The following is a 26685-nucleotide window of genomic DNA, read 5'->3' as shown; positions in this document are numbered from 1 at the left end:
GAATTTTTATTTTTATTTGGAGATGATTTTAAATGATGCAATAAGATTTGAATTAGATTTGAGTTGTTTAAGCTCGAATTAGAATTTAAATTATTAAATCAAGTTTGAATTAATTCAAATATTTAAATTTAAATTAATTTAGATAAAATTTAAAATTAAATTATTTTTAAATAAAATTTAAATTTAAATTTATTGGTCTTAAATTAATTTTTTTCAATTCAAATAAATAGTGAATAAAGCCCAATATGCTGGGTCGAATGGGCCAGTACTTTTTTACGTCCACTCAAGCACCTAGACAAAGACCATTTCCATAAGAAATCCACAGTGTCTCATCCTCACGCAGCCAAATTAGTTTCAACGGCTCGAGATTTGAAATTCAAAATTTAAACCAGCGAGAGCTCACAAGGTCATTAAGTAGGTCCCATGCAGCGCCCAGCCGTTCAAATCTTCCCCTCAAGCATCATCAACACCCGTTTGGACGGTCAAGTTCAATCTCTCAAACAATAAAATAACAAATCTCGGCAAATGATACTATAACATGTCAACAGATACCATGAACCTCACCACATAAGAACACAATTACGAACCGTATCCGTATCAAACAAATGAAGCGAGTACGATTTCTAAATTTTCCCGCCCTAATGGGGAACAGTTTCTCTCTCCTTATTTAAATTCCAGTCTCTTAACGATTCTGTCCTCGTCCTCAAAGAAATTACAGGTACCGCCAGCAATCTGAAATTGAAGTAAACTGAAATCATGACCGAGACTACTTTGAGAGAAGAAACCACTGTTGTTAGTGGTAAGAATCTTTGTATTTGAGATGTATTTTTCAGGTTTTAAATTTTTTTTCTTCTATTTATGAAATTTTGATTTTATAAAATGTTAGTTGTGAATACGAAGAAGTCGAAGTTGAGGTATCCGCAACGATCGGCGAGCAAACCGAAGGTGGAAAAGGTGTCAGTGGTTGAATCTTCGAATTCTTCTGTCCCTAGGAGGTTTTTTTCTTTTACTTCCTAGTTTCTTCCTGGTGACCAAATATCTATATGAGTGTTGTTTTATAACGAAAATTATATAATTGATTTAGAAAAAAGTTGTGGAAGCTAATTTGCGGTCACTGCAAAGCTTATTTTGCGCAACATTGAAGTCTAGATGCCTTTGCTATCCAGAAGTGGCAGAGGCCATAGAGGTTGAATTTAGTTTTCGAAGTTATACTCTGTGTTGTAATTGAAGTTTTGTAATGAATAATAATTTAAAAAGGCTCGGACAAGTTAGTATGTAGGGGTTTATCCGAACTAGCTCAAATTGAATTAGTTGATTTCGCATTAGAGCTCTAACTCGGTAGTTCAGATGGAGACTGACTTGAGTGTCTATTTGGTGACATTGTTTACTCAATCGACAATCTTCCGATGGTACTGTGTATCAAGCTTGAGTTCAAGCTAGGTATTATGTATTTGATTCAAGCTTAAGCCAGTTCGGATCAAATCTATGCTTAGTATACGTGATTTTACATGTTTTCAGTAAAGTTATAGATATTTTTTGGTGCAAGTTTATTATCCTCTGACAATCTTTATCAATAGTAAATTTTGGTTATCGAAAGTTGATAAAAGATTGATGGTTCTTTTGCTTCAACTGAAAATTAAGTTTTGAAGAAATCTTAGACCATTAAATCTGAATTAAAACCTAGAAGTTTGTTATGGTAACTATTCTTTGGTCAGAATCATATTCTTTTATTTCTAACTGTGAATCTGTATTGAACTTCATGGTATTTCAGGGGAAGAACGGCATCAACCGTAAGTAAAAGTGAGAGATTTCTTGATCTGTCTGGCAAGGGAAAAACTGCTAAGCCACCTAGAAGGCTTTCTATTACTGCCAAGTCAACAGTGGGTTCAGTTCCAAAATCAGTTGGCAACATCACCCCAATTTCCGAGATTAGAGCTACGAGATTGGTTAATACTCAGGGGAAAAACGAAACACCTCTATCTGATGTTTCTAGAGCATCAAGCCAAAGAAGGTTTAGTGCTCTGTCATCAGCATTGTATTGGCTTTCACAGATTAAGCTATCTGAATCTGCTGCTAAGCACTCTATTTCACTGGGGTTTTTCAAACTTGCCTCGGAAGCCAGATGTGAGGTATGCCAATCCATACTTTCTTATGTAAATTATGAGCTTTAGCTGGATTATTACTGATATCTTCACAGCAATTGCTCTGAAGTTTCAATTAATTGTGGCTAATAGATGACAAGTAGTCATGCTTAAGAAGTTTTATGAAAGAGATGACATTCACCATTTGTTTTGCATACCTTGTAATAGCCTCTTAATCGAATGCGGGATGAACTCAAATCCTATACTCGTCGTCATAACCTTGGTGAACTCGAAGAATCTGTTAAAGAATTATTTGAGAGCTATAACATATCAGAAACTTCAGAGCAACTGCAAGTCTCTGAAATCTTCTCTCAGGTGCCTGAAGAGGGGAATCGCTCATCTGATGATGAGGTTCACAGCTCTTCTTGTACAATCGGAACTAGGAAACTAAAACCCAAATCCTTGAACACTGATGATGCTAAAGTTTCATCAGTCACTGTATCAGCCAAGAAGGAGGCTACCACAAAGAAAAATCCTGCAACCAGGACCAAGGCTTCTTTGAGTAGGAATTCTGCAAATGCAAGATCAATTGCAGAAACACGAAATGGTAAGACACATAAGAAGCCGCGGAAGCCAACTAAACCTGAGACCAATAAAGGGAAAGACAGTGTTAAGCAGGGAAAGAAGTCTACGGAGGAGGAAGGCAAGTATACCATGTTACAACTTCCTTTACAATATCTGTAATTATTTTTGGGGTGACCTAACATTTTAGAGGATAAAATTTTTATTTACAGGTTCAGTTAGTCCCTCACTTTTAGGGAAAGTTGAAGAGAACAAAGAAAACATGGTGAAGTACTGAGCTTCCACACGTTTTCATTGTTTACCTGTTAATTTAGGGTTGCAAAGGAGCTGAGCTCTTGTGTGCTGCTTGTGGCTCTGCTCAATTGTTATCCAAACGAGTTTGACCTTGCTCTCACGATTTGATTCAGCTATTGTTAAACTAAGTTCGAGTTGGGCTCTTGAGCCGAGCTTAAGTTTACTGTTATCCAGTTCAATGAGCTCATAAACTCTCAGCTGAATTTAATATCAATAAATCTTTAAAAGTTTAATTGTAGTTTATTGAATTGAACTCGAGTTAGCCGTTTTATCTCGAGTTTAAGTCAAAAACTTCCCAACTCAGTAATATTGATCTCAAGCCTTGTTTAAAAACAACCAAGTTAAGTTTAAACTAACAATAATCAGTTTAGCTCTGCTTGATTGCAGCCTTGCTTTCTTTTGAAAAAAAAAATAATAATAAATTTCGTCACTTTTCTAATGCAGGGTTCGAAGCCAGTGAAAGATATGTGTGTCTGAGTGATATGTGCAGACATTTTAATCCAGAAACGCCGGATCATATCATTGCATACAATTTTAGAGTTTCTTCAGTGTTTAGTTGTCGGTGGTTTCTTTTGTATGGGAAGAGTGAAAAAGAAAAAAAAGGAAATTTTATTTATTCGTCGTTGGATGATTAAACTGAACTTGCGTGTCCACTATTACAGAATCAATTGTTTACAACTTAAAGTAGAGGGATGTATAAATTTTAATTTGATGTAATCTTGGTCGAGCTTAAATAAAGTTTTGGTTTGTTTTGATCGAGGTTAAATAAAATAGTTCAAATCAAATCCTTCCCTGAAGCCTGCCTGTTGAATCCCTAATCCAAAGTGAAAGAACCTCTAAATTATGATGGAAGTCTTATGAAATTTTTGTTGAACATCAACAAAACCCACATAAAACATAGTAAGCAGAACCCTCATCACTTGTACAACCCAGAGGAGCAAGATGGAATTTCAAAGAGAGAATATTCCATAATTGCCATCATTAACTGCATCAAACTTATCGCTAGACGTTCAAAATCAATTCCTACAACAGCAATTTTAACATTTTGAATCCGAAAAAAACGTAACATGTACATGACCAAGGTTTTTTAACTTGAAGAAAATCTAGGTTAAGTTCTGTTTGTACCTAAATAACAGGAAACAGGGTAATAGCAGACATTTGAACTTCAGAATGTGTGTATGTACAACAGGAATGCAAGAATTCAACCAAACATGTCTGAAATGAAAATGCAACTATGCTTTGATGATGAAACGCTTGTTGAACATCATTCATTCTAATCCCTCCTAGAAAATGTGGCGATTCCTCATTCTAATCGGACTCTTGTATTTCAAAGCATGACATTTCATAAAAAAGAAATGCAAGTTGATACATAAAATGCTATTTTACACAAGCACAGATGCACAAAACGCGCAACATCCACACTATAATAAGGATCAAATAGCTCTAACATTCATAATAAGAAAGGATGACATAAGAAATACAGGATAATTTCAAGGTTATGAATCCATAATGTTCACTGTAACATGCCTCGAAAACTTAAGACTTGAATTGCCCCAGCAATCTCACATGGGGCTAGTCTACTGTCCAGCTCTGCTCCACTATTTGCCTTACTCTTCGGTTGTACTCGCGCTTATTCTCACTAAACATCCGAGCAGCTTCTGAATTTGCAGGAGAATTTGGATTGGGATCACAGAGCAATGACTACAAAAAGAAATTGATTGAGAAATCATTAAATAGCTATAGCTTGAATGAAAACATACTCAAAACTATATAACAAGATCAAAACATAATATTTGGAAGGGTACTAATCCATTCTCTCTCCCTAAAACCGAAAGGAAAAAACTGTAATGTAAACCACCATAAAAGAGACATACATCATATGTGACTGCTCAGATAGATATATACAGTGAACAAAGAACAATATTAAACACACTGCATAACATTCTTCGGCAGACCTGGATAGATGTCAGTATAGCAGCTACGTCATATATAGGACTCCATTGGTTTTGTAAAATATCCAAACAAATACTCCCATCGGCATAAACTGATCATGTGAACAGCTTGGTTAGAAATGTTAAAGAAAAATGGGAAGTAAAGAGTCACAGTAAGAAAAATTCTACAGTGACTTACTATTTGGATGAAACATTCGAGAAATAAATCGCACGGTTGGCGGTTTGTTTGGATATTCCTCTGCAAACTGAAGAGTCAGCTTGAATGTACCTGAAGAACTCAAAAAGACAATTCCTATTTATGTAGATGTAAACATTGTAATTATATGCTAGGAACACTTAACATGCATTTTCAGACTGTTTTTGTTTTTCCATTCAAAGTCACTCCTAATAAGCTCTTAAGCAAAAATTACTTGCCCAATTAATATAAGCTGGCATGAGCAGACAATCAATATATATTTTCAATCTGACTTTAGATTTCTGGATTAGCATTTTTGAAGAATTAATTAACTTAAATAGGGCACCACCCAAGGAATAATAACAGCAGATGCAATACTAATCCCACTATTCTTATATTACAACTGATCCTAGCTAATGCCTAGCTTCATCAGTCCAAGTAGTAGAAATGACTAGCAAGACTCATTTTTCTAGGTTGCAGTCTTTTCATTCTTCTTAGGTGTACTGTTCTCTAGTTGGGTTAAAATATATTAACACTTCATGCCATATAAATTTTGCAGTAGCAGATCCACTATTCACAGATTACCATCTAGTCATGGACAGTGCCTAAAGTAGCTAACCGATCCCGACGATATGTTTGACAAACCTATATTATTGATGACACAACATTAATTAGGGCCTTTTAACAATGAAGATCACAGATAAGATGACACAGTCACCTGCCAAAACCAATTTCATAAAGAATGAACGAGCAGAGTTCTCTTTTCAGTATCAAAAGCTGTAAAAACGGAAGTGCAAAAGCACAAATTATGTGCAATGCTGATCATTTCAAACATTAAGGAGTTTTATAAGAAAAAGCAATTAAATCAACACTGTAAAAGTTAATTATGGAACTCAATGAAGATGGAGTTGTTCCTCGGTGTTTTAATTACAGGGTTTGACCAAACAATATTTGTAATACCAAATACTGGAATTTCAAATCTTTCAATCCTCATGAGCAGCAGATGCTGATTCTACAAAGTAAAATGGAATAAACCATTCTACACTTTCACTTCCAGTAAAAGCTTCAGTAGCAGGATTACTCACCTCCATCCCATGGAGTATCATCAGGACTGCAAAGCAAATCAGACAAGAAACCAAAAACTGCTTATCAAACCATATTCAAATATAATGATAAACGAACAGAAATGAAATAAATAACTTAATGAAAATTAAATGAGCTTGGTTTCACATATTGTTCCAAACTCACCCAAATATCACAGCATTCCAGAGCATAATATTGTTGTCATGGGGTGCCCCACTAATGCCAGCCGGCGGATCGTGTTGCAACCTCTTAAAATCTCTCATAAGCCTCTTCCTTGCAGGAGTCGACATGTGCACCACCTACAAATTTCATTACAGTCAAAATTTAAAACAAACCAAATTCAAGTTTAGATAAGTTACTATTAAGAAAATGTTCAATTCATACATCTCACCCAGAAACATGAAACAAAGACCAAAATTAACCAGTTATACATTATGAGATCATATGATAATTAGCTCAATTAAGCAATCAAAGTTTCCTCTCTATTTGCAAAAGAAAACCAAAACCTTAGCCTCCTGGCCGTTTGTCAGTCTATAGTTTAGGATTTCAGCCAGTGATCAAACAAAGTGACAGACTTATTTATATATAACATATGCTTAATCTTTCCATAGCATTAAAAGGTGGCAAGCAATTCCCAGTACAGACAATAGAGATTTTATGCACCTAAATCCACAAAATTCAGTTTTTTATTAGCTCAAGAAGCAGAAATCAGATTTTTCCATTGTCTAATCAGATCCAATCTGCAACCGAACAGCCCAAAAGGTTAAAGAAAAAAATAATAAGAGAAGTGAAAATGAAATACACAAAGTGCCTGACCTGTGTGCAGACGATGACAGAAGATGGAAAAGCTGAGAACGGAAGCTATGTGGGTTTGAAGTTTTAGCCCTTGAAGGATGGGATTTATATAACAAAAAACAAGCAATAAAAAAAAAAGGTGAATTAAAACAGGGTGGAGTGAAAGACTCTGAGTGGAGAGGAAATAAAGTAAAAAAGAGAATCTATAGAGAAAGAGAAAGAAGAATGAAGCTATTATTTTGTGGTTGTCTTCTTGTGACTGTGGAAGGCCGTCCCCACGCTCTCTGTTTATTGCTGTTGTTTCAGCCTTGAATCCCATACGTAATAACGATTTAACAAGCCAAGATTATTATCTAAAATCTAATACGAAGAAGATTAAATACATACAGGTGGGATACGATACGATAAGATACCATACGAGAATCTTTTACTATTGCAACAAAAACAAAACATGGGTTTGAAATGAAAAGGAATAGGAATATCAAGGTCGGTATGTCGTGAAATGAATAACGGAATAATTCATCTTTCAGGAGAAGGAGAATATCCCAATCCCAAATGTGAAAAATATCTACAGTTGTGAGCGGATAGCTTACCAGTGTTTATGCTGCTTGCTGTTGATAGGAATTGGAGATCATCTTTCCTGTTCACTTTATTGACGGAAAGAGTGGTGCAAAGTGGAAGTGCAAAACAGAGAAACAAATTTATATATAGTGGAATTCAGTTGGCCTTACGTGCTTTTGAAATTGAAGTCTCTGTCAACTATGCGATGCCCATTTGACAAATTGCATTCTGGGCTCAAGTATTCATTTACGATTCGACTCGATATCGAACCCTGAAGTGAACCTGACTGAAAATAATATTCTTATTCTTAGTTTATCTCCTCTCCACTCCTCATCCAAGCAAGCCCCATTCGATGATTTTCAAGAATTGAAAAATAATTAAGCTCCATTCAATGTTTTTAAGATTTACTTTAAAAAACAAATTTGAGATGAGTCTTAATATGAATTCATGAATCTATTGAGTTGAATAAGAATAAATTTGAATTTGGTTTGATCAAGTTTATCTAAGGTTTGAACTTAAACTTGAATATAACTGACCTAAGTTTCAATTTGAATATAATTGCTCAAGTTCAAGTTTGAATATTGCTAACCCAAGCTTGACAGTAACAGTGAAGATTTGAGTTCAACTACAAAAATTTCAATTAAACTATATAATTTATATATTTATTAATTATTTTTAAGGTTATAAATGTAATAATATAAAATTTTAGAAATTTATTAATATTATACTAAAATTGAATCAAGTTTTAACTAGCTTAAATTAACAATAATTAAGCCGGGTTTAGTTTGACATAAATCAAACTACAAATAATTCGATATAAATTATGAGTAGCTTGAAAATATTTTGACTCATTTTGCAACTTTTCTTGTGCTTTCCTACATTTACTCTAAGCTTGAGAGACTCCCAGATCTTGATCAAACTGACTCAATTCAATTCGGATTTTAAAACAATTTCCTCTTATAAACGGTTTCAAAGTTTGCTAGTGGCATAAAAGTTGTACCGTATCGATAAACAAGTGTGACAGCTTAAAGAGTCACTTATGTGTTGAGTGGGCAGCTTTCTTCAATCAGTAGTTAAACATATTCTCAATGATAGTAGATCGATAGTTTTGCTTCCACCATTCAAACTTCTCAACATTACTGTTCATCAACTTGAGCTATCGCTTGCTCAGGTTTATCTCAGCCCCTAAAAGCAGTCAATGATCTGAATCTTAGATGCCCATGATGAACAAAAATTTGACATCCTCCTAAAAGTAACCAGTTCAAATCTGCAAATTATCCACGAATGAAGCTTGATTCCAAGTTTACAAGCAAATTCTAACATTTTGATATGAACAGAGTAATAAGGAAAAAACCCTCCTTGAAGATCTGGTTTGAGGCTTTGCGGCAGGAGCCAAGAAACAGCATACATGAATTTCAGATTGATTGTGCAAAAATAGGAATGCTACAATGCATTCCAAATAGCTTGTTCATGCTTCAAAGTGGATAGCATGCAACCATGCCCAACATCAAATTGATTGTTCGCATGATACTACTCTGCCCCTGAAGAAGGATGAATTCTTTGTATTTGCAGTCAAAGATATGTATGTCGGAGAGTTCATAGAGATTCAATGCAAACTGATTCATAAAACTGTATTTTACAAGAGACCAAAGACTCAACACACTGAAAAGTCATAACTATATTTGGATCGAATAGCTATAACGTTCAAATTATGAAAGCATGATGTGACAAATACTGCATAAATTCAACAACTCCAGACATTGAACAAATGAAATGGCAATGTCAATAACATGCCCAAAAACCTTCAGACTTGAATTACCCCACCAAATGCATAAGGGCACGCTAGTCTGCTGTCCAGCTCTGCTCCACTATTTCCCTTACTCTTCGGTTGTACTCACGTTTGTTCTCACTAAACATCCGAGCAGCTTCAGAATTTGCAGGGGAGTTTGGATTGGGATCACAGAGCAATGACTGCACTAGGAAATGGACAGACAGTTATATCACTTGCCACTAGAGAGAATAAAATCTAATGTGGTGTGGAAATCTAATGTCAAGGAAATTCAATTAAGACCGATTGAAGGACAAATGATTACACTTAATGTACGAGTATAAATCTTTTCCAGACCATTTCCATTGTATATCCAGATGGATAGGGCAACAAAGAAAATGGCATATCTGAGCTATTGCCAATACATATATTAAGTAATAAGTAACCAAATGGAGTTGTAATTCTAAACCATAACCAGAAGATATCGATCAACCTCATTTAGCAGTAAATGATTCTTAGCGAAGTTGACTGCAACTAGTAAATAATTTTTTCACATCTTAAGTTGCCCCATTCTCATTTACGACATTGTAAGTAGAAATATGGCAAGGTCCAGATACGGAAAGAGAAGGTTTGTATTGTATGAATCCTCCCCATGCCAGTGTACCAAAGTAATAAATTGAGAAACTGTAGTGGAACAATGAATGATAAGTAAACAAAAGATTAATATTTGGAGAGCGCATTCTCTCTTTTAACAACAAAGTGCAAAAACTGTAACTTATATAGCATATGTGCCTGCTTTGCTAGTTATTACACAATAAAAGAAAACCATTATTAAACACATATCATAAAGATAATCCACAAACCTGGATAGATGTGAGTATAGCAGCTACGTCATATATAGGGCTCCATTGATTTTGTAAAATATCCAAACAAATACTTCCATCAGCATAAACTGATAAAATAGAGCAGGCTAGTTAGAAATGATAAGTAATAACTAAAGGTATGCAAACAGTAACAGTAAAATATTTACACATTAAGAGAAGTAGCATGTTGACTTACTATTTGGATGAAACATTTGAGAAACAAATCTAACTGTTGGGGGTTTGTTCGGATAATCCTCTGTAAACTGAAGAGTCAACTTGAATGTGCCTGAGGAACTCAAAAAAAAATCTTTTGAACATAGCTGTAAACATCATTGAACTAGAATAACAAATATATAGTTCAGACCGAAAATTTTACACTTTTTTTTTTTCCAATAACCAAATAAAGAAACAAGATTGGTTTCTAAGCAAGTCATGCAAATTCCAAATAGATCATGAACAAGACATCACAGAAGGTTTGTCAATAATACTTAAAGGAGGCCACAACCGAAGCACTAATTACAGAAAAAGGAAGTAAATTCTCTCTCCTTAGTATTACCACTGTAGCCACTATCCTAGCTGATGCCTCGCTTCATCAAATCGGAATCACAGACAAGAACACACATGATTGACTTTTATCCACTTTGTAGTCCTTTTGTTCTTAACAGGCCTAAGATGAATCCACTTTATTCAGCCATTAGCTTATGCCTAATGTAGCAAAAGGGTTTCATTGTAGAAGCCTAATAGTGCAGTCACTGAAACAGATTAGGCAAGGACTTTTAGTCCAAATACAGAGTGACCATTCAATGGCAATTTGAGGTAAACTCTAGTATCCAACAGTACAAGAGTGTCTGCCTGTGTGAGTTCGACACTACAACTCCACTCTTAGTCTCAATTGCAAATGATTGGTAACATTGTTCCCTATACGTTATTTGGATATAATTTCTGCAGAGAAATATAAACTAACTCTATGCCACATAATTTTTGACATAGCCAATCCACCAAGAAGCATACTACAATCCCGTCACAGACGATGCTTTAAGTAGCTAATATTTACTGAGAAGTTATACTTGAGAGAGCTACAAAATTTAAACTGCTACATTAATTCATGCCAATTTATAATGAAGAACACAATGAAGATGAAACTAATATTATACAGAGTCATGGTAATAAACACATCATGAAGCTAAATGGAGTCAGTGATTGAGATCCTGAAATCAAAGCAATTGAAATACTATCATGGGATGCACTTAATTATCCCAGCACAATAGAGTCATTTAAAAGAATATCAAGAATAGAATGTAAAGTCCTCCTGAAATTTTCAATTCATTCAATCTCTATAAGCATATGCAGACTTTGTAAAGTACAACGGAATAACCATTTAACACACTGTCTTCCAGTAAAAGCTTCAGTTGCAGGATTACTCACCTCCATCCCATGGAGTATCATCAGGACTGCAATCCAAATCAGACAAGAAACCAGAAACTGCTTATCCAACCATACTCAAATATACTGATAAATGGAAATAACTAAATAAATATCATAAGCAAACATAAAAAGGGACTAGTACACATTTTTTCCAGTCTTACCCAAATATCACAGCATTCCAGAGCATAATATTGTTGTCTTGGGGTGCCCCACTGATGCCTGCAGGCGGGTCTTGTTGCAACCTCTTGAAATCTCTCATTAGCCTCTTCCTCGCAGGAGTCGACATTGGCACCACCTGCAAACTTCCATTGCAATCAACATTGAAAACAAACCCAATTCATCTCTTTTTTTTAAAATAAAAATCAGATAAGTAACTCTTAAGAACAAATTCAATTCATAAATCTGCCCCAGTATCATGAAACAAAAACCCAAAATTCATCTTGCAAATAACTTTTCCAAATAAGCCACCATAAGAAAAACCCAATTAATACATCTCTCCGGAATCATTAAACGTACAGAAAACATGGCAATAATGTCTTTGAAAAACCATATCATATAGCTCAAGCAAAAAACTCAATCAACCTTTCAGGATTCCAGCCACCAATCATGACCAAGAGGAAATTTTCACTTCACTTGAACATATTGTTAATCTAACCTAAACAATTAACGGGTGCAAGTAATTCAAATAACAAATCAAAACAATACGCTCGAATGCATCCAAAAGCCCATAAATTGGGTATTTTTATTGGGTTAAAGAGAAAAAAAAAAAGATCTTTTTGTTTCCCACATCCGATCTAACCAAAAAAAAAAAAGGAGAGAGAAAGAGATAAAAGTATATAACAAAATACATAAAATTAAAAGCATAAACTAAAATGAAATGAATAGTGTCTAACCAGTATATGTGGCTGAAAAAAGAAGATGGGAAACCTCAGAGCAGAAACTAGGGTTTCAGTCTTAGCTACTAATCGATCGAAAAAGAAGGATTGATGAAAATGGAGAGAAGAAAACGAAGAGAGAATGAAATTATATTTAGGTATTTGATGGGATGTGTTGGGCTTCTTTAGTTGCGTTGAAGCCGCCCAACTTTTTCTCTTGTATGAGTTTTTTCCAATATTTTCCAACAACCCCTCAGGACTCTTGTAATTATTTTGACCCCTTTGATCAGTTGATACGAGGGTAGTTCAATTCAAATTCAAAATAAAAAACTTGATATCAAATTTGACTCATTCTATATCAAAATAGTAATATTGTAAAAAAAAGAGTTATAAAAGAAAAAAAAATCAAAGAACGAAAAAAATTATTATTGAAAATGAAAAACCTTCGATGAGAAAAACTTTAATTTAAAGCAATACATAAACTTTAGACCGATGAGTTTTTTCTCTAACTATCAATAGTCAAATGGTTGCATTAAGAACTACTAAAATCACCTTGTGAATATTAACCAAGGACAATTGTGTAGGTTTGGATTTGTTCTGAGTTCGGATCAATATTTAGTTCAATTCTAATTTTCATGTTACATTAATATAATTTCATTGAAAAACTAGTTCATTAGTAATAATTCTTCTTCTTTTTTACTAATTTTTTCTTTATTAATGATAATAACTTCTTCTTTGATGATTTGAATAAATTAAACTCGATTTTAAACGGACCGTTTTAAGTTTAAATTGAGATTGAATTAACCTTTATTTAATTTTAACTCAATTGAAACCCTTTCCTCCCTATGTGTGTGAAATTAATTACTCACTAATGATAATTAAAGAGATAAATATATTAGTATTTAGGGCATCTCTAGTATAAATGGAGTTAATATGTCCATACCATTAAATTTATAACCATGATTCAAATGAGGAAAGAAAATAATATACAGATAACAGGGAGAACAACTATATCCTTGCCTCAATTTGTCAAAATGACAAGTTTTCACCTTAAGAAACATAAATTTCCACATTTCATTGTATTCTGTTAATAACTTTCCTTATATTTTAGGATAAAAGTAAAAAAAAAAAAAAAAAAAATGTCACCAACTGGCAAACCATTTTGAAGCAGTGCGATTTGATGAGAATGAAAACTTGTTGTTTATTATTAAATTTAAAGGTGAAAACTTTAACACAGCGGATTAGTCATTCTCCCCAAACCAAATCACTAAATTAATTTATCTTGTGCTGAAAATAATATGATATTACTACTCCATAGATTAAGGATGGTCTTAATCTTAATAACCTGTCTAACTCTAAAGAGAAAGAATACCCATTAAATTCCCCATCTTCTGCAATGGCTGCATCTCCATTCACCATCTGTGTATGCGCAGATTTCTTTATCTAATCATACATTAAAAAATTAACCAAATAAAATAGATTCAAGTGTGTTTTTCGAAAGTCAATTTGTATGGTCTCTATTATCACCGAAGAAATCTTAGAAGATGAAAAAGGCAGTGAGTGAGGGTGGTAGAAAAATCAAACTTCCCCGCTGAGTCTTTGTCGTTGTTGATGATTATTTGTTCAAATAGCTTGAACCCCAACCATTAACTAGAAGCTATACTGAAAATTGTTCACCCCCGCTTAACAACGTTCTCTGTCACTTCAAGATCATCTCCTGATCCGCCAACCTGACTTGCACTACTGCTTTTTCCACCACCAATGATTGATGTGAGTGCGGCTACTAAAGCAGACTGGAAACTTGGGTCGGCAGTTATGGCTTTAGTTGCGGCAGCTATACTATCTGCGGGTATAGATTGTTGAAGAGCAGCAGGAACGTTACTCTTTTCTATGTAGGATTGATAAATATTCTCCATAGCCTCTCTAGTTCCGATTTGATTTTTGATATATGGTTGAGTTCTACCATAGCTATGTAAATTGTTGCCCCATGGCATAAAGTTGGATTCTGATGAACCGAAGCTGAGACTTGAGGAATATGTTGGAGCAATTGAGGGATAATGTGTATTAAACCTACCGAAAGGATAAGAGGAAGAGGATGGTGGTGTGGTGAGGTCAAGAGTGATTGTTGGGCATGAAGGCGTAGACGATAATGAAGGATGGGGTAAATAGACTTGCTTTGACTTTGAGGTATCTGTCAGAAAAAAGTTGAGTCCATTTAGAATATTATTATTGGGTGCTGTGGTGGAGGTGGGTGGTGCAGTGGATGCAGAGTGGGAGCTCTCAGACAATAACATGGAAGCAGCTGCGGAGGTTGTGGAAGCCATAGCGGTTGCTGACACTGGAAGTGGATGGTTGTGGGTTCCTTCATAGGTGGTGATTAAGATGGACAGGTCCTCAGGACATCTTTGCACCTAAAATTCCAAATAAACACGTATATCAAAGATTAATTGATTCTCAGGCAATCACTCTTGGTTATTTCTTAGCAGTATATATGTACCTGTTTCCTCACTGGGCATGAAGGTGCAAAAGTGCAGCGATAATAAGCTCGGGGACATGGGTTTGCTTTTGCAATCTTTTGCCCATATTTCCTCCATTGGCAACCATCATTCATCTGCAGAGATAAAATAATTTGTTAAACCAATGTCACTAAAAATATATAGCTTTATATTTATAATTATAATCAGTATGCATAATGCATCAAACGGTAAAATTGAATAGGGGTGGATTCCGTCCAAACTAGTGTCACCGAATGTACAAAGGAATTGATTTTAAACTGAACGGTGATTCGTCCCTTACATAGAACCCTAATCCATATGACTTTTTGAATAACTATCAATATTTACCGTCGCTGTATCGCATCTAGCTCTAACAGAAACCCTAGCTCTTTTGACTGGATTTTGTTGAGAAATGTCTTCGTAGCCACTTCTTATTGTCTTTAGAGCTTTACGAGGTGGCCAAGTCTCCCCAGCTTCGTCCTTCGAATCTTCCAAACTATTTGCTGGGCTATGATGAGGCAAAGCTTCATTTGCAGCTGATTTTGACATTTGAAATTTGCATTCGAGTCCAAGGGACAAGCCTTCTTTTCCTGAACTAGAAGTTTTGTTCTTCTCATCACTTGAAAATCTTCCTAGGCTTAGAGCAACAAGCTCAGTTTCTTCAACTTCTTGGTGATTACCAACAGAGGTGTTGTTAGATTCGTTTGCATCTTGGTGGAAAATTTCATAGTATCGCATTTGAAGGGTCTTGTAATCATTCATTATTTGATCTAAATGCATTTTTAGTCTTTCATTTTCTTCTCTCACTTCACCCATTTCGGCTCTCGCAGATTCAAGCTCATCATCCTAACATCCAGAACAATAAGAATTAATTAATTAATTATACAACAAATATTTTCTAAATTATTTCATCCACACTTGTTCTAACCTCTTCTTTCTTTTTACTCGAAGAAGATGCTCTTGAGTTGTCAGATCCTTCCCGATCGGCTTCCTGCGTTATAAACAAATTAAAAAGGATATAAAATCAATAAAACATACAATCACATATAAACCAATACAAATAGTAAAAAGAAAGAAAACAATTGTTATATCACTTAATTATATAAAAGAATAATGTATGTATTTATATATACTAAGATCCTTATTTCAAAAAGAAATTTATTAGAATTCTTATGTGTAAAAGAAATCTTAAAAGGAAAAAATAAATCTAAATGAAAAGGAAAAAATTTAATCTCTTTGTGGAAGCATATTATGTGAATAAGACCATGCATAAGAACTAGGAATTAATGCTCATGTTGTTAAGATGTTTAGCTTTTGATTCTTGGCCAGGTTCGTAGTGATCAAAAGTTGGGTAAAATTAAGACATATCTAAGTCTATTAACTATGATATGACTTTGATTTGGACCACTAGATTCCCAATTAATAAAAATGATAAGATTTTAATAATAGGTTATTAGACTAATCAAGTTTTACCCACTATAAAAGATTAAATTTTATCAAATAAGATTTTCATTATAACACAAAGAGAGAGAGAGAGAGAGAGATATGTATGTATATATAATAGAAAAGTAATTATTTCAGTGGACTCTAGTTTAAGTGAAACTTAACATTAAAAAGCTAAAGAGATAATGAAAAAAAGCCACAAATTTAAGTAGTTTCGATCTAAGTTTAATGTGTTTAATTGAGGTTGGTTTTGGCTTAATTAAATGCTTTTGTTTAATTGGGAGAAAATGGTTCTGAAAAAATATGTGTACATACAGTTCTTCAACCAAAAAGTTCAGCATGGAAGATGGATGCAATAAATTATTGAAGACCAAAATTAGTGTAAGAAGAACATGTTTCCTTGTTGATGAGACTTTACAACTACAAGAAGATGAATCTCCTCAAGTTTTGATCCAGAGAAAGTGAAAAAAGTTTTACCTTTGAAAATATCTCTTCTTTATGATCACCAACTGAGTCGACTCTCTCCTCTTCCTCGATGGCACTACCTCTTTGGGCAGATCTTCTGAAAACACCCTCCATAGCTAACTATGTTCTTTCTTCTCTCTTCTTTAACTTAAACATTGAATATTCTCTTATTTTTATAGAGACCCTCCTCCAGTATTTGACTTGTTTTAAAAAAGATTCAATGCAAAGACACACTATGTCAACACCACCAATCCAGTTGCATTAAACAAATAGTGATACGAGTGATCAACATTTTCCCACTGTAGTTTTTGTACCACTAAATTAATAAATTATATTTTCCACCCAAAAGTTAACCTGATTAAATAGAAGAACCAATGATATAAGGTTAAATAGTAATTTTAATATCCAAATAATTTGAGAAAAAAACTAAAAAAATAATTATTTATAGATCTTACTATGAAGTTTTAAATATGACAATTTGATTTTTTTACACGTTTAGAAAATCTACAATTCAGTTTCTACATTTTAAGTTTGGAAACCCTAGTTGTCCACCACAACAAAGTTTGGAAACCTTAGTTTGTATGTTTCTTGTGAGCCATCAAGTACTAGTTTTGCAACAGTATTGACGAAAAAGGATTGGTCTTTTACTTGCTGATCGTTTGTGAGTCGAAACTTGCTCTCTTGTCATGCATTTCACTTTTTTGCTTGAGCCGAACTTAATCATTTTTTGAGGATCATTTGTTCTTCGCTCTTTTGCTATTAGTTACATGGAGTGCAATAACCTAGATATAGTGTGGGGTTGTTTGTCAAGGAGGTATAAGGTCATGATGCAAATTTGAAATTTAAAATATATTTTAAAATTATATTAATTTACAATGATACAGTATTTTTGAAAAGTAAAATAATAAATTATAACATGTTAATATAACTTTCTGTCACTAACAGGTCAGATTTGGGGAAGAAAATGTGATTTACGAATTGAATAGGTAGATAAATGTGTTTGAGGACAAATGTGGGTGGGAAAAGTTTCTCGCTTGTTTAAATTAAACTAGAAGGATTCACCGTCAACCCTTTAGATGACATGTCGTATTGAGAGATGAAGTGCAGAGAGCGGAGAGAGACTTTGAAGCCGCAATTCCCGGACCCCACCTAATACTGTCACCGTCGTTAGAGTTTGCATTTATTGAATGACAGAAGTCACATGCCGGTGGCCCTGGTCAAACTTTTTGCCATATTTTCGTGTTACCTTGGGTGACCGGCGTAGCCCATGCATCCAGGCTAGGGTTTTTGAAAATTCTGGGTAAGATTAAGGTTAAGGTCAAACATCAGGTAAAGAAAATGGTTGCTCATTCGTCCATGCATTTGACCTTATTAATATCATATGATCAAAATTCTAAATCCAAGTCTATATTCTTTTACTCCCTAATTAACAATATATCTTATTTAATTCGTATTATTAATCTATTACTTGTTCACGTAAAAGGATATTGATTTCTTTGAAAGGAAAATGCATGTGTCTATTAAAAATGCAACTAATTAAGCCACACCATAAGCAAAAGACTCGGCAATGGCAGCGCCATTGTTAGGCGACCTCGGGATCAAGCCCGTTGACGTCTAATTATTGATTTTGATCCATTATAATCTCCAGTATTTTTCTTTTCATTGGAAGAAGAGACTTTATTATAAGATTGATTATTAGTATTCAGAATCTCGCCTTCCAGACTAAACAAATCACTGGAGTTTCATTGATATGTGTAATAAGTTTCTGTCTGAACTCAAGTTAAACTTTCTTTGTATTATATATACTGCCAGTATTATCTCTGCTAACATCAAATAATATGTGTGGTTTTTATGTATTTGAATTTCATTAATTGCATTTTTCTGGGTAGTTTTGATGTGGGTTGATTGTTATAATTTATGTTTAGGTGTTTATCATATGGAATTCCTGTATACCAGAGCTGCTCATAATTCTCTGCCTTTTGCTACTGTCGAAGCTCAAGGGATATCTGCCTTGGGTAGGTATTGCAACTGTTACGGAAGTTTGTAGTCTAAGCTCATGAAATTAATATTGTTCTGCTAGTTTTTTTAAAGCATTTGTTGATGCGTCAGTCACAATCACAGCAACAGAGTATCTTGAACATCAAATGTTTCCGTCTTCAGTGCAGGGTAAATGGACAGGATATGATCGTCAAGTTGAATACAACTGTAGATCCATTAAATGGCAGACGCATTTAAATCAAAATACAGAGGCAGGTGCAAAGAGAATTGCAATCACTAGATCACCAACAAATTAAAGAAGAAAGAAAATGCATGCCTCCAGGAAGGTCAGGCCTAAATACTCCTGCTTGAGTTTTTGTTTTACAGAGTAGTAAACTACACAACCCTTGCAATATAACATGTACAACGCCAGTTAGTTCCCAAACAAACTTCAAATTCATGTCAGCTAGAAATATAAATTAACTCAACAACTCTCTCATATGAACCCAGAAGAGGAAAACTGTGTAGCATGGTAAGTTAAAAGCTTTTACTTTAAGGTCGTTTCTCAAGCAATATTCTTCCCCTGAAAATACATTCTTCTGCCTTTACCTCATCTTTCCTCTGTCCAACTTGAGTGAAAAAATTGTGGGCTCCTAACCATATTCTTACTTTGTGGTTATAACTTGTATTTAATATTTTTTCCCGTTATTTGTCAAGAAATTTTATAAGAAAATGTTTAATACTCGTTAACAGGAGAACAGTAGGCAATTGAATGAAGATGTAACAAGAATTTGTATTGAGAATTCTACTGATTTTACATTGAAATATCAATTGATACAGAAGTGGATTGAATCTAGTCACAAATCTATTACATTAATCGTAATGGCAAAAGAAGAAGAAGATAATCAAGAATCAATCTTGATGGCGTGGAAGGGGAAAGCGACACAATGGGCACGTGTGACTCTTCTCCAGCCATGGGACGATACAATCTTCATGGTAAAAATGGGAGCAAGGTAGACGACATAGTTCATCTCCAACATTGAATTCCTCTAGACATATGCTACACTTCTCATCCTCCGGACCACAAAACTTCATCTTTTCCAGTGATTCAACAGAAGATTCAATAGCCGGCTTAGACATTTCAGACTCCATCGATTCTTCCACTGCCCTCCTAAGAATATCTTCATATCCCTCGTAAGAAACTGTTCGAGTATCCTCTAGACGCATATGGATTGACATTCCAGAATCTTGAGCGTTGAGTAATGGCCACTGGTGTCTAGCTAAGCGTGTAGCCATCGAGTAGTAATCTCGGTTGAGAATTACATGCAAGGCCTCTGGAATTGTTCGCTCAGAGAGAAGAGAAGAGTTACAAACCAGACATGGCATGCTGTCCAATGAACCTGTCAATAAATTGATCGTGGGTATTTGAACAGACACAGTTTCCTGTCTTGTTGCTTCTGGCACAAAGCTCTCCCAGTAATTGTCATCCATTGGAATGCGAACTCGAAGAAATTGGTAAACGTTACAGTGGACATACGAAGTGCCCCAAATTTGACGCTCTGAAACATTACGGGATATGGGGTTGTGGTAGTTCATCATCCTTAACGACATACTGAATTTCCAGAGTGAATTGTTTTCAAAGGAGTATGTACGTGTGATGCTTGATCGTTAAGTGACTTGCTTGACAGAAGAAAGAAAGAAAAGGAAAGCCGCTTAGAAATCAGAATTTGACGAGTGAGTGAAATCCTACCTGTAGAAATCCTTATATAGAAGATTTTGCCAGCCCTTAGTGAATAAGGATTCAGGTCCTAGTTTAAATTTCAGTGGAAGAAAGAGGCAAGTTTCCTGATTTGAAGGGATCAAATAAAATCTTACCAACATAATTCGGATTTTCCTTTTGTGATTAACCGAAATTACTTTTCTACCCTTAACGGTTAAAATTACCTGGAAAGAAATAGAATCGCCGCCGGCGTATGGTTACCACGTTGGCAGTAACGGTTTTGTGAGTGAATATGACAGGAATTGTAATAATAAAAGAATGAAAATTGTTGAGAAAGAATACCAGTCGTCTGATTGCGAACGCCGAGTGAAGCTGGTTCGCGACCACGGCAGCTAATAATTCAGTTCATGTGACTCATTAATTATTGTAACGGTAACGAGCATTTGAATACAGCAGGAGGTTTCTTATCACATCACACTGGCAATGGCATTGGACAGCCTCCTCTTTCTTCTTCTCCACGGCAACCTTTGCCGGCGGACCCCCCAACAATCATATCTTCCACCGCCGCCGCCACCACCACCACCACAGAAAACGTCTTTGTTTCCTGTGCCTGTGAGTGGTCCTTCCTCATATCAACCAATTCCGCATGCTCCCACCGAGTTTCTTAGGGAGGTATGTGTTTGCTGTTGTTGTCATATGCCTGGTTTGTTATTTTGGGTCTTAATTTTTGGCATTGTGTTATTTGATTTAAGCCATTTTGTTTGTATCAAGAAGGAATCCCGGTCACTGTTTATGCCGTTCCTGGGAGAAAGCCAAACGTTTCCCCTGAAGCCATGATCTCCAGAGAGGCCAAAAGTCGTAAACGCTCTGCAGTTTTTTAAGCAGCCTCATCGAGCAACGCGCCCTGATCATATTGTGATAAATACTTGTGAGCTTCCAGGTAGCTTGTTTTGATTTTTAGTGCATTGTTAACGATCCGTGATTATTTTAAATGATTCTGTAGAAGAAATATTCATGACCTTTGAATCTTCTTGATTGGTATCCTTAACTTGTGATGAATAAGTGATCATGTGCCGGTGCGGTGTTAGGTTGGAACACAGCAGCCCCGCTGTTGTGGGTTATGCTTGACTGTAGGCTACTGCATAATTTTGCACTAGTGGGCTATGGTATGAGATACTCTCGGTGCTCAAATGTTTGTTGGATTTGACACTTCACTAAGTTTATAGTATCATTGTTCTTAATGGACTGTGGCCAGATTATGGAATATGTTTTAAGAGGAAATTCATGATCTTTTTTTTTTTGAAGGGTTGTGATTAGTGGAGAAAAGAAAATGCGAATAAATTCTGGTTCATGGTTAATTGTTTTGCAAAACATGCCTAATCATTGGTTCTAGGATCACTGTTGAAATCTTTATTTTGTTTATATTTACAGGTAATGGAAAAAGCTACTTTGCTGGGGAGCCTTTTAAGGTTAGTTGACGAGGAAAAATGAACATAACCTCAAGTATCTAACAATATTAATATATAGTTATTTTTTATTCTTTAAAAATGAAGAGGTGGAGCAGGTTCTAAATGAGTAGGCCTGCTACCAAAACTCAGTACCTTCCATATAATGGATTTTGTTGAATTCTTCAAGTTATTATTTATATCACAAAACCAAAACACAGCTTATGTTAAAACTGATCCCATATTCTGAGAGTGTGCATTGGCGTTAAAGGATCAAGTGTATGAGAGACATTCTATTTAACTGATTATTACTGGATTCAAATTAGTTGAATGACTCAGAGATAAAAGCCTATTATTAGGAAATTCTATAGAGGGCAGCATATTCCTAATTACTTGTTACAAATTGAATGTTTACAGTTCTAACAGCAGGAAATACGTTTGTTTCCAGATTGTTACTGAATATAAGCAAGATCAACTCCCAGTGGTGCTGAATGCTCTGGAGAGATGCATGCACATTTAACAGCTGCAGTGGTTTCAAACGATCTACACTTTCTACAGGCAAACTACTCTCTCTCTCTCTCTCTCAGGCTCATCAAAGAACTAGGATTTACCTTATATAATAAGTACTGGGTTACTGAAAGTAGATCTTGTCAGACAACCGACAAATACTTGTTTTATTTTTGAAATTCTTCACTGGCATAAAACTGATGATTTTAATGCCGGTTGTACAGCCACACTACTGAGTCAACCATACTTCAGTCATTTGGGCCTATGCTGCTTGAATTTTACCGATTGGGCACTATGCGAACATGTTAAATGATCGATTCTCAGACGTTTAGAAGACAGAAGTTTCAACCTTGAACTTGTCTCCTTGGGCATGTATTATGAACAAATTTCTGCAGTTATAGCTTATTTATTTTCAGTAAGTCAATTTGCAGGTAGTCATTGGGCAATCACTAAATGGAACTCATATGCTGGATTAAGAGCACAAACAGCTGGAGCTCCACAGAATCACTGGTGATTAAAAATTAAAATCCTTTTAGATCTTTTTTTTTTATGTTTCATGAGAAGACTGTCAATGCTCTGCTGCAAACTATAGGTTTGGACCATCTGGAGACCCAAGAGTTGCAGGAATTGGGACACCAAAAGCAATAAAAGTTGTTTGGTCTTGCCATAGAGAAATCATATACGATGTTGGTCCAGTCTCGAGTCACTGGGAGATACCATTGTCTACTTGATGATGCACATTGATTAGTAGAGAAGAGAAAAAAAGGTTTTATATTAATAAATTACATTTCATAGAAGCCAACAGAAGTAGTGTTCATTACCTCATTCTCTTTGTTGGTTTCATCCAAAGAGAACAATTATATCTCATTCGTTTTCTGTCTGAATAACAAGTTTACCATTTTTTTGTCTAGATGACAAGTTTTCATCTTTGAACTATAAAAATGACATTATTAAATTAAATTTGTAACTTATGTTGCTCATTAGCTCACTAAGTTATAAATTCCTTGGGTGTTTCTTCTTTACAAATTGTCTCTTGATATAGTATTCAAAAAGTTATAGAAATCACACACTAGACCTTAAAAAGTACAGCGCAATTTGAATATGGAAGGGCCTAACCCAATTGCAGACCAAACAAAGTTAAGGATGCCACACACGAATCAATGAAAGCAACCATGCCAATGAATCAACAATCAGATTTGCAACTCAAATTAATTGTTTCCAGAAACAGGGTCAAGATTTAATCAAGACAATCATCAGTATCTATCAGTGTGTTTATTGTCAACTGCTTCATTAAGAAGGCAGTATTGTTACATCCATCAACGTGAACAAAGAAACCCCTCAAGAGTCAAGATTACTTGCATCTAATTTATGGGGAGCTGGAAAGTGCTTGAACTTGTCTGCATAATCAAAGAGTTGAAAATGCAGATCAATACACACATTGCAACATGATTGTCTTATGAAGACATTGGGGACTTTACCTTGGAGAGATGAATGTGTCCATAATCTCTTGCCATCTCTGTTGTTAAGTTTTCAACATAGGTGCTCTGCATGGAAAGAAGACAAATGGAAAATGTGCTAATCTTGATTACTACACTCATTTTACAACTTCATGTGATTTTCTTTTCTTCCCCATTAGTTGAACTAAATTCTTTTTAGGATGCTCCAACCACATTCTGTAGACACCTATTTATAGCACCTCTCTCATGTTTTATCAATGTGAGACTTGTCTAAGGATATCACATTTCCTATACATATTTAACATTTTTTTTGTACTTTATTGATGTAAGATTTGTCAAAGAGTGTTACACATGATCAAATGATCCAACTTAGGAACGAAATTTGTTATCCGTTGGAAATAAAAAAAAAGTGTGAGAGAGGAAAAAAGGGAGAGATATATGTTTTAGGTAGCTTTATGCTAAGGAGGCTGCCGACACCTAGAATAGTAGAAGTTTTGTTCAACTGTGAAAGAGAGAAGAATGTGGAGCCAAGTCTGATTGTGGTTGAGTGTGTTACAGCTATTTCAGCTCAGAAATAAAAACTAAATTCATCTTTCAACTGCTGGTGTTCTGTGATATTGGTTATAGACTATTTGTTTTTGTTATAAAAAATGAATCTCTAGTTGCCTCTACATTAATGGAGTCCAGTAAACTAAGATATTCATCTACAATTGCAACTTATTAACACCCCACCACGCCCCCCCCCCCCCTTTCTCTAAGGAATAAGATAGAAATTGAACCAATATTAGTTTCAAGCAGAACAAAAGAATGAAGCAACAAGCCATATGATCCACCTCCATTACAAGAATCCTTGCCCTTAAAACGTCAATATTAGTTTCATCAACTATAAAGTCCGATATTAAGTATCTCCAGAAAAGGCAACTTAAGGTGTTGAAACGTATTTGTGATCTGCCAATTTGAAAACTTACCCAGAAACTACCATCAAATGCCAAAACTGGAAAATAATTTTGACAAGCTTAGCCATGCCCTTTTTTTCTCTAAAAGAAAAAAAAAAAAATCTAAGAAGAACTAGAATAAAGAGGGCAGATGCATAAGAATAGCAATCAGAATATCGCCAACAAAAGAAGAAAGAAAATGCCTCTAGGAAGGTCAGGCCTAAATACTGCTGCTGGAGTTTTTGTTTTACAGAGTAAACTATGCAACCCTTGCAATATCTCTCATATGAACACAGAGAGGAAAACATTACAACAGACTAAGGTTCACCTGACTCGGCATAACATGGTAAAAGAAATTGCCACAAGAAGTGAGTTGAATTGTTCAAGGCCCACATCCAAACCAATCAAGTTATGATTGAGCTCAGAATGTTTCTTTCTTCTATGAACCTTAATGCTTCCTCCACATCTTCTTTTACAAAAGTTGGAACAATAATTGTTGGGGAGCTTCCCTCTGGTTGCAACATACATGGGCAATCCTCCCTAAGAAACTTAAACTCACGACAATGAACAAACATTTCTACAATAAGAAATTCTATAAACAAAAAGAAAAAGAGAGCACTAACAATGTGATCCATGTGTGTGTGGAAATAAAGAGAATATCTTGAGAGATTGCCCCATCTGGGCATCGATCAATATCGAAAGCTAGATTAAGAGATGGAAATATTATGCAAGTTTCATGGCAGCTATGGATAATCCCTCTACTTTGTAGCTTTCTATAACCAAACCCTTGTCATTCTCTTTGCTTCCCTTTGAAACTGATTCTTCTCCCCTACCTCATCTTTGTCGAACTTGAGGGAAAAAATTGTGGGCTCCTAACCATGTGCTTACTTCGTGGTTATAACTTGAATTTAAGTTTGATTTCCATTAATTGTCAAAAAATTTTATAGGTTTTCGAGACCGAGTGTGTAATTTTCACATTAAAAAAAGTAAATTGAAAAATTGTGTTACTCATTAACTGGAGAGCTATAGGCAATTGAATGAAGATGTAACAGGAATTTGTATTGCGAATTCTACTGATTTTACATTGAAATATTCATTAATACAAAAGTGGAATTGAATTTTTGTAACAAATCTATTACATTCATTGTAAAGGCTAAGGAAGAAGAAGATAATCAAGAATCAATCTTGATGGCGTGGAGGGGGAAAGCGACACAATGGGCATGTGTGACTCTTCTTCAGCCATGGAACATACAATCTTCATGGTAAAAATGGCAGCAAGGTAGACGACACAGTTCATCTCCAACATTGAATTCCTCCAGACATATGCTACAATTATCCTCCGGACCAGAAAACTTCACCTTCTCCAGTGATTCATCAGAAGATTGAACAGCCGGCGTAATCATCTCGGACTCCATCGATTCTTCTACAGCCCTCCTAAGAATATCTTCATATCCCTCGTAAGAAACTGTTCGAGTATCCGTGGCTTCTAGACGCAAATGGATTGACATTCCAGAATCTTGAGCGTTGAGTAATGGCCACCGAAGTCTAGCTAACCGTGCAGCCATGGAGTAGTAATCTCGGTTGAGAACCACATGTACGGCCTCTGGAATTGTTTGCTCAGAGACAAGAGAAGAATTACAAACCAGACATGGCATGCTGTCCAAAGAACCCGTTAATAAATTGAACGTAGGTATTCGGACAGACACAATTTCCCGTCTGGTCGCTTCTGGCACAAAGCTCTCCCAGTAATTGTCATCCATTGGAATGCAAACTCGAAGAAGCTGGTA

At 35.2% G+C, this 26685-nt stretch overlaps 5 protein-coding genes and 1 long non-coding RNA gene across 9 annotated transcripts; 2 read left to right on the top strand and 4 right to left on the bottom strand.

The window, feature by feature from the left end:
• Nucleotides 1-498: 498 nt before the first annotated feature.
• Nucleotides 499-3710, top strand: LOC123204037. The gene is made up of 6 exons (XM_044620573.1): nt 499-799; nt 887-995; nt 1772-2129; nt 2310-2784; nt 2876-2928; nt 3402-3710. The coding sequence occupies exons 1-6, from the start codon at nt 757-759 to the stop codon at nt 3432-3434; spliced, it is 1071 nt and encodes a 356-aa protein (XP_044476508.1). The 5' UTR covers nt 499-756; the 3' UTR covers nt 3435-3710.
• A 550-nt stretch (nt 3711-4260) lies between these two features.
• LOC123204039 (ubiquitin-conjugating enzyme E2 2-like) lies at nt 4261-7707 on the bottom strand. Of its 3 annotated transcripts, XM_044620579.1 has the most exons (7): nt 6984-7255; nt 6831-6907; nt 6333-6466; nt 6170-6195; nt 5088-5177; nt 4913-5001; nt 4261-4658 (listed from the first exon to the last, which is right to left on the bottom strand). In XM_044620579.1, exons 3-7 carry the CDS (start codon nt 6455-6457, stop codon nt 4530-4532), a joined length of 459 nt encoding a protein of 152 aa, XP_044476514.1. In that variant the 5' UTR covers nt 6458-6466; nt 6831-6907; nt 6984-7255; the 3' UTR covers nt 4261-4529. The 3 variants fall into 3 exon arrangements, with proteins under 3 accessions (XP_044476514.1, XP_044476513.1, XP_044476512.1); XM_044620578.1 differs by lacking the exons at nt 6831-6907; nt 6984-7255 and adding an exon at nt 7556-7707; XM_044620577.1 differs by lacking the exon at nt 6831-6907 and having other exon boundaries at nt 6984-7251.
• A 1417-nt stretch (nt 7708-9124) lies between these two features.
• On the bottom strand, nt 9125-12645 carry LOC123204038 (ubiquitin-conjugating enzyme E2 2-like). 2 transcript variants are annotated; one of them, XM_044620576.1, is made up of 6 exons: nt 12473-12645; nt 11741-11881; nt 11580-11605; nt 10351-10440; nt 10155-10243; nt 9125-9494 (listed from the first exon to the last, which is right to left on the bottom strand). In XM_044620576.1, the coding sequence occupies exons 2-6, from the start codon at nt 11863-11865 to the stop codon at nt 9366-9368; spliced, it is 459 nt and encodes a 152-aa protein (XP_044476511.1). In that variant the 5' UTR covers nt 11866-11881; nt 12473-12645; the 3' UTR covers nt 9125-9365. The 2 variants fall into 2 exon arrangements, with proteins under 2 accessions (XP_044476511.1, XP_044476509.1); XM_044620574.1 differs by having other exon boundaries at nt 11741-11874; nt 12473-12644.
• A 1067-nt stretch (nt 12646-13712) lies between these two features.
• Nucleotides 13713-15936, bottom strand: LOC123204908 (WRKY transcription factor 72A-like). Its single transcript, XM_044621713.1, has 4 exons — nt 15878-15936; nt 15298-15795; nt 14952-15065; nt 13713-14865 (listed from the first exon to the last, which is right to left on the bottom strand). Exons 2-4 carry the CDS (start codon nt 15763-15765, stop codon nt 14128-14130), a joined length of 1320 nt encoding a protein of 439 aa, XP_044477648.1. The 5' UTR covers nt 15766-15795; nt 15878-15936; the 3' UTR covers nt 13713-14127.
• Nucleotides 15937-19643: 3707 nt separating this feature from the next.
• On the bottom strand, nt 19644-20647 carry LOC123204537 (uncharacterized RING finger protein C2A9.04c-like). The gene has a single exon (XM_044621258.1). The coding sequence runs from the start codon at nt 20443-20445 to the stop codon at nt 19747-19749; it is 699 nt and encodes a 232-aa protein (XP_044477193.1). The 5' UTR covers nt 20446-20647; the 3' UTR covers nt 19644-19746.
• Nucleotides 20648-22640: 1993 nt separating this feature from the next.
• On the top strand, nt 22641-23416 carry LOC123204538. The gene is made up of 2 exons (XR_006499574.1): nt 22641-23016; nt 23099-23416. It is a non-coding gene; the product is annotated as an uncharacterized LOC123204538 (long non-coding RNA).
• The last annotated feature ends 3269 nt before the right edge of the window (nt 23417-26685 follow it).

The sequence above is a fragment of the Mangifera indica genome, chromosome 20 (assembly GCF_011075055.1).
Source record: "Mangifera indica cultivar Alphonso chromosome 20, CATAS_Mindica_2.1, whole genome shotgun sequence".
Taxonomy (NCBI): domain Eukaryota; kingdom Viridiplantae; phylum Streptophyta; class Magnoliopsida; order Sapindales; family Anacardiaceae; genus Mangifera; species Mangifera indica.
Note: the sequence above shows the minus strand (reverse complement) of the source record. Positions and strands in the feature narration are given on the sequence as shown.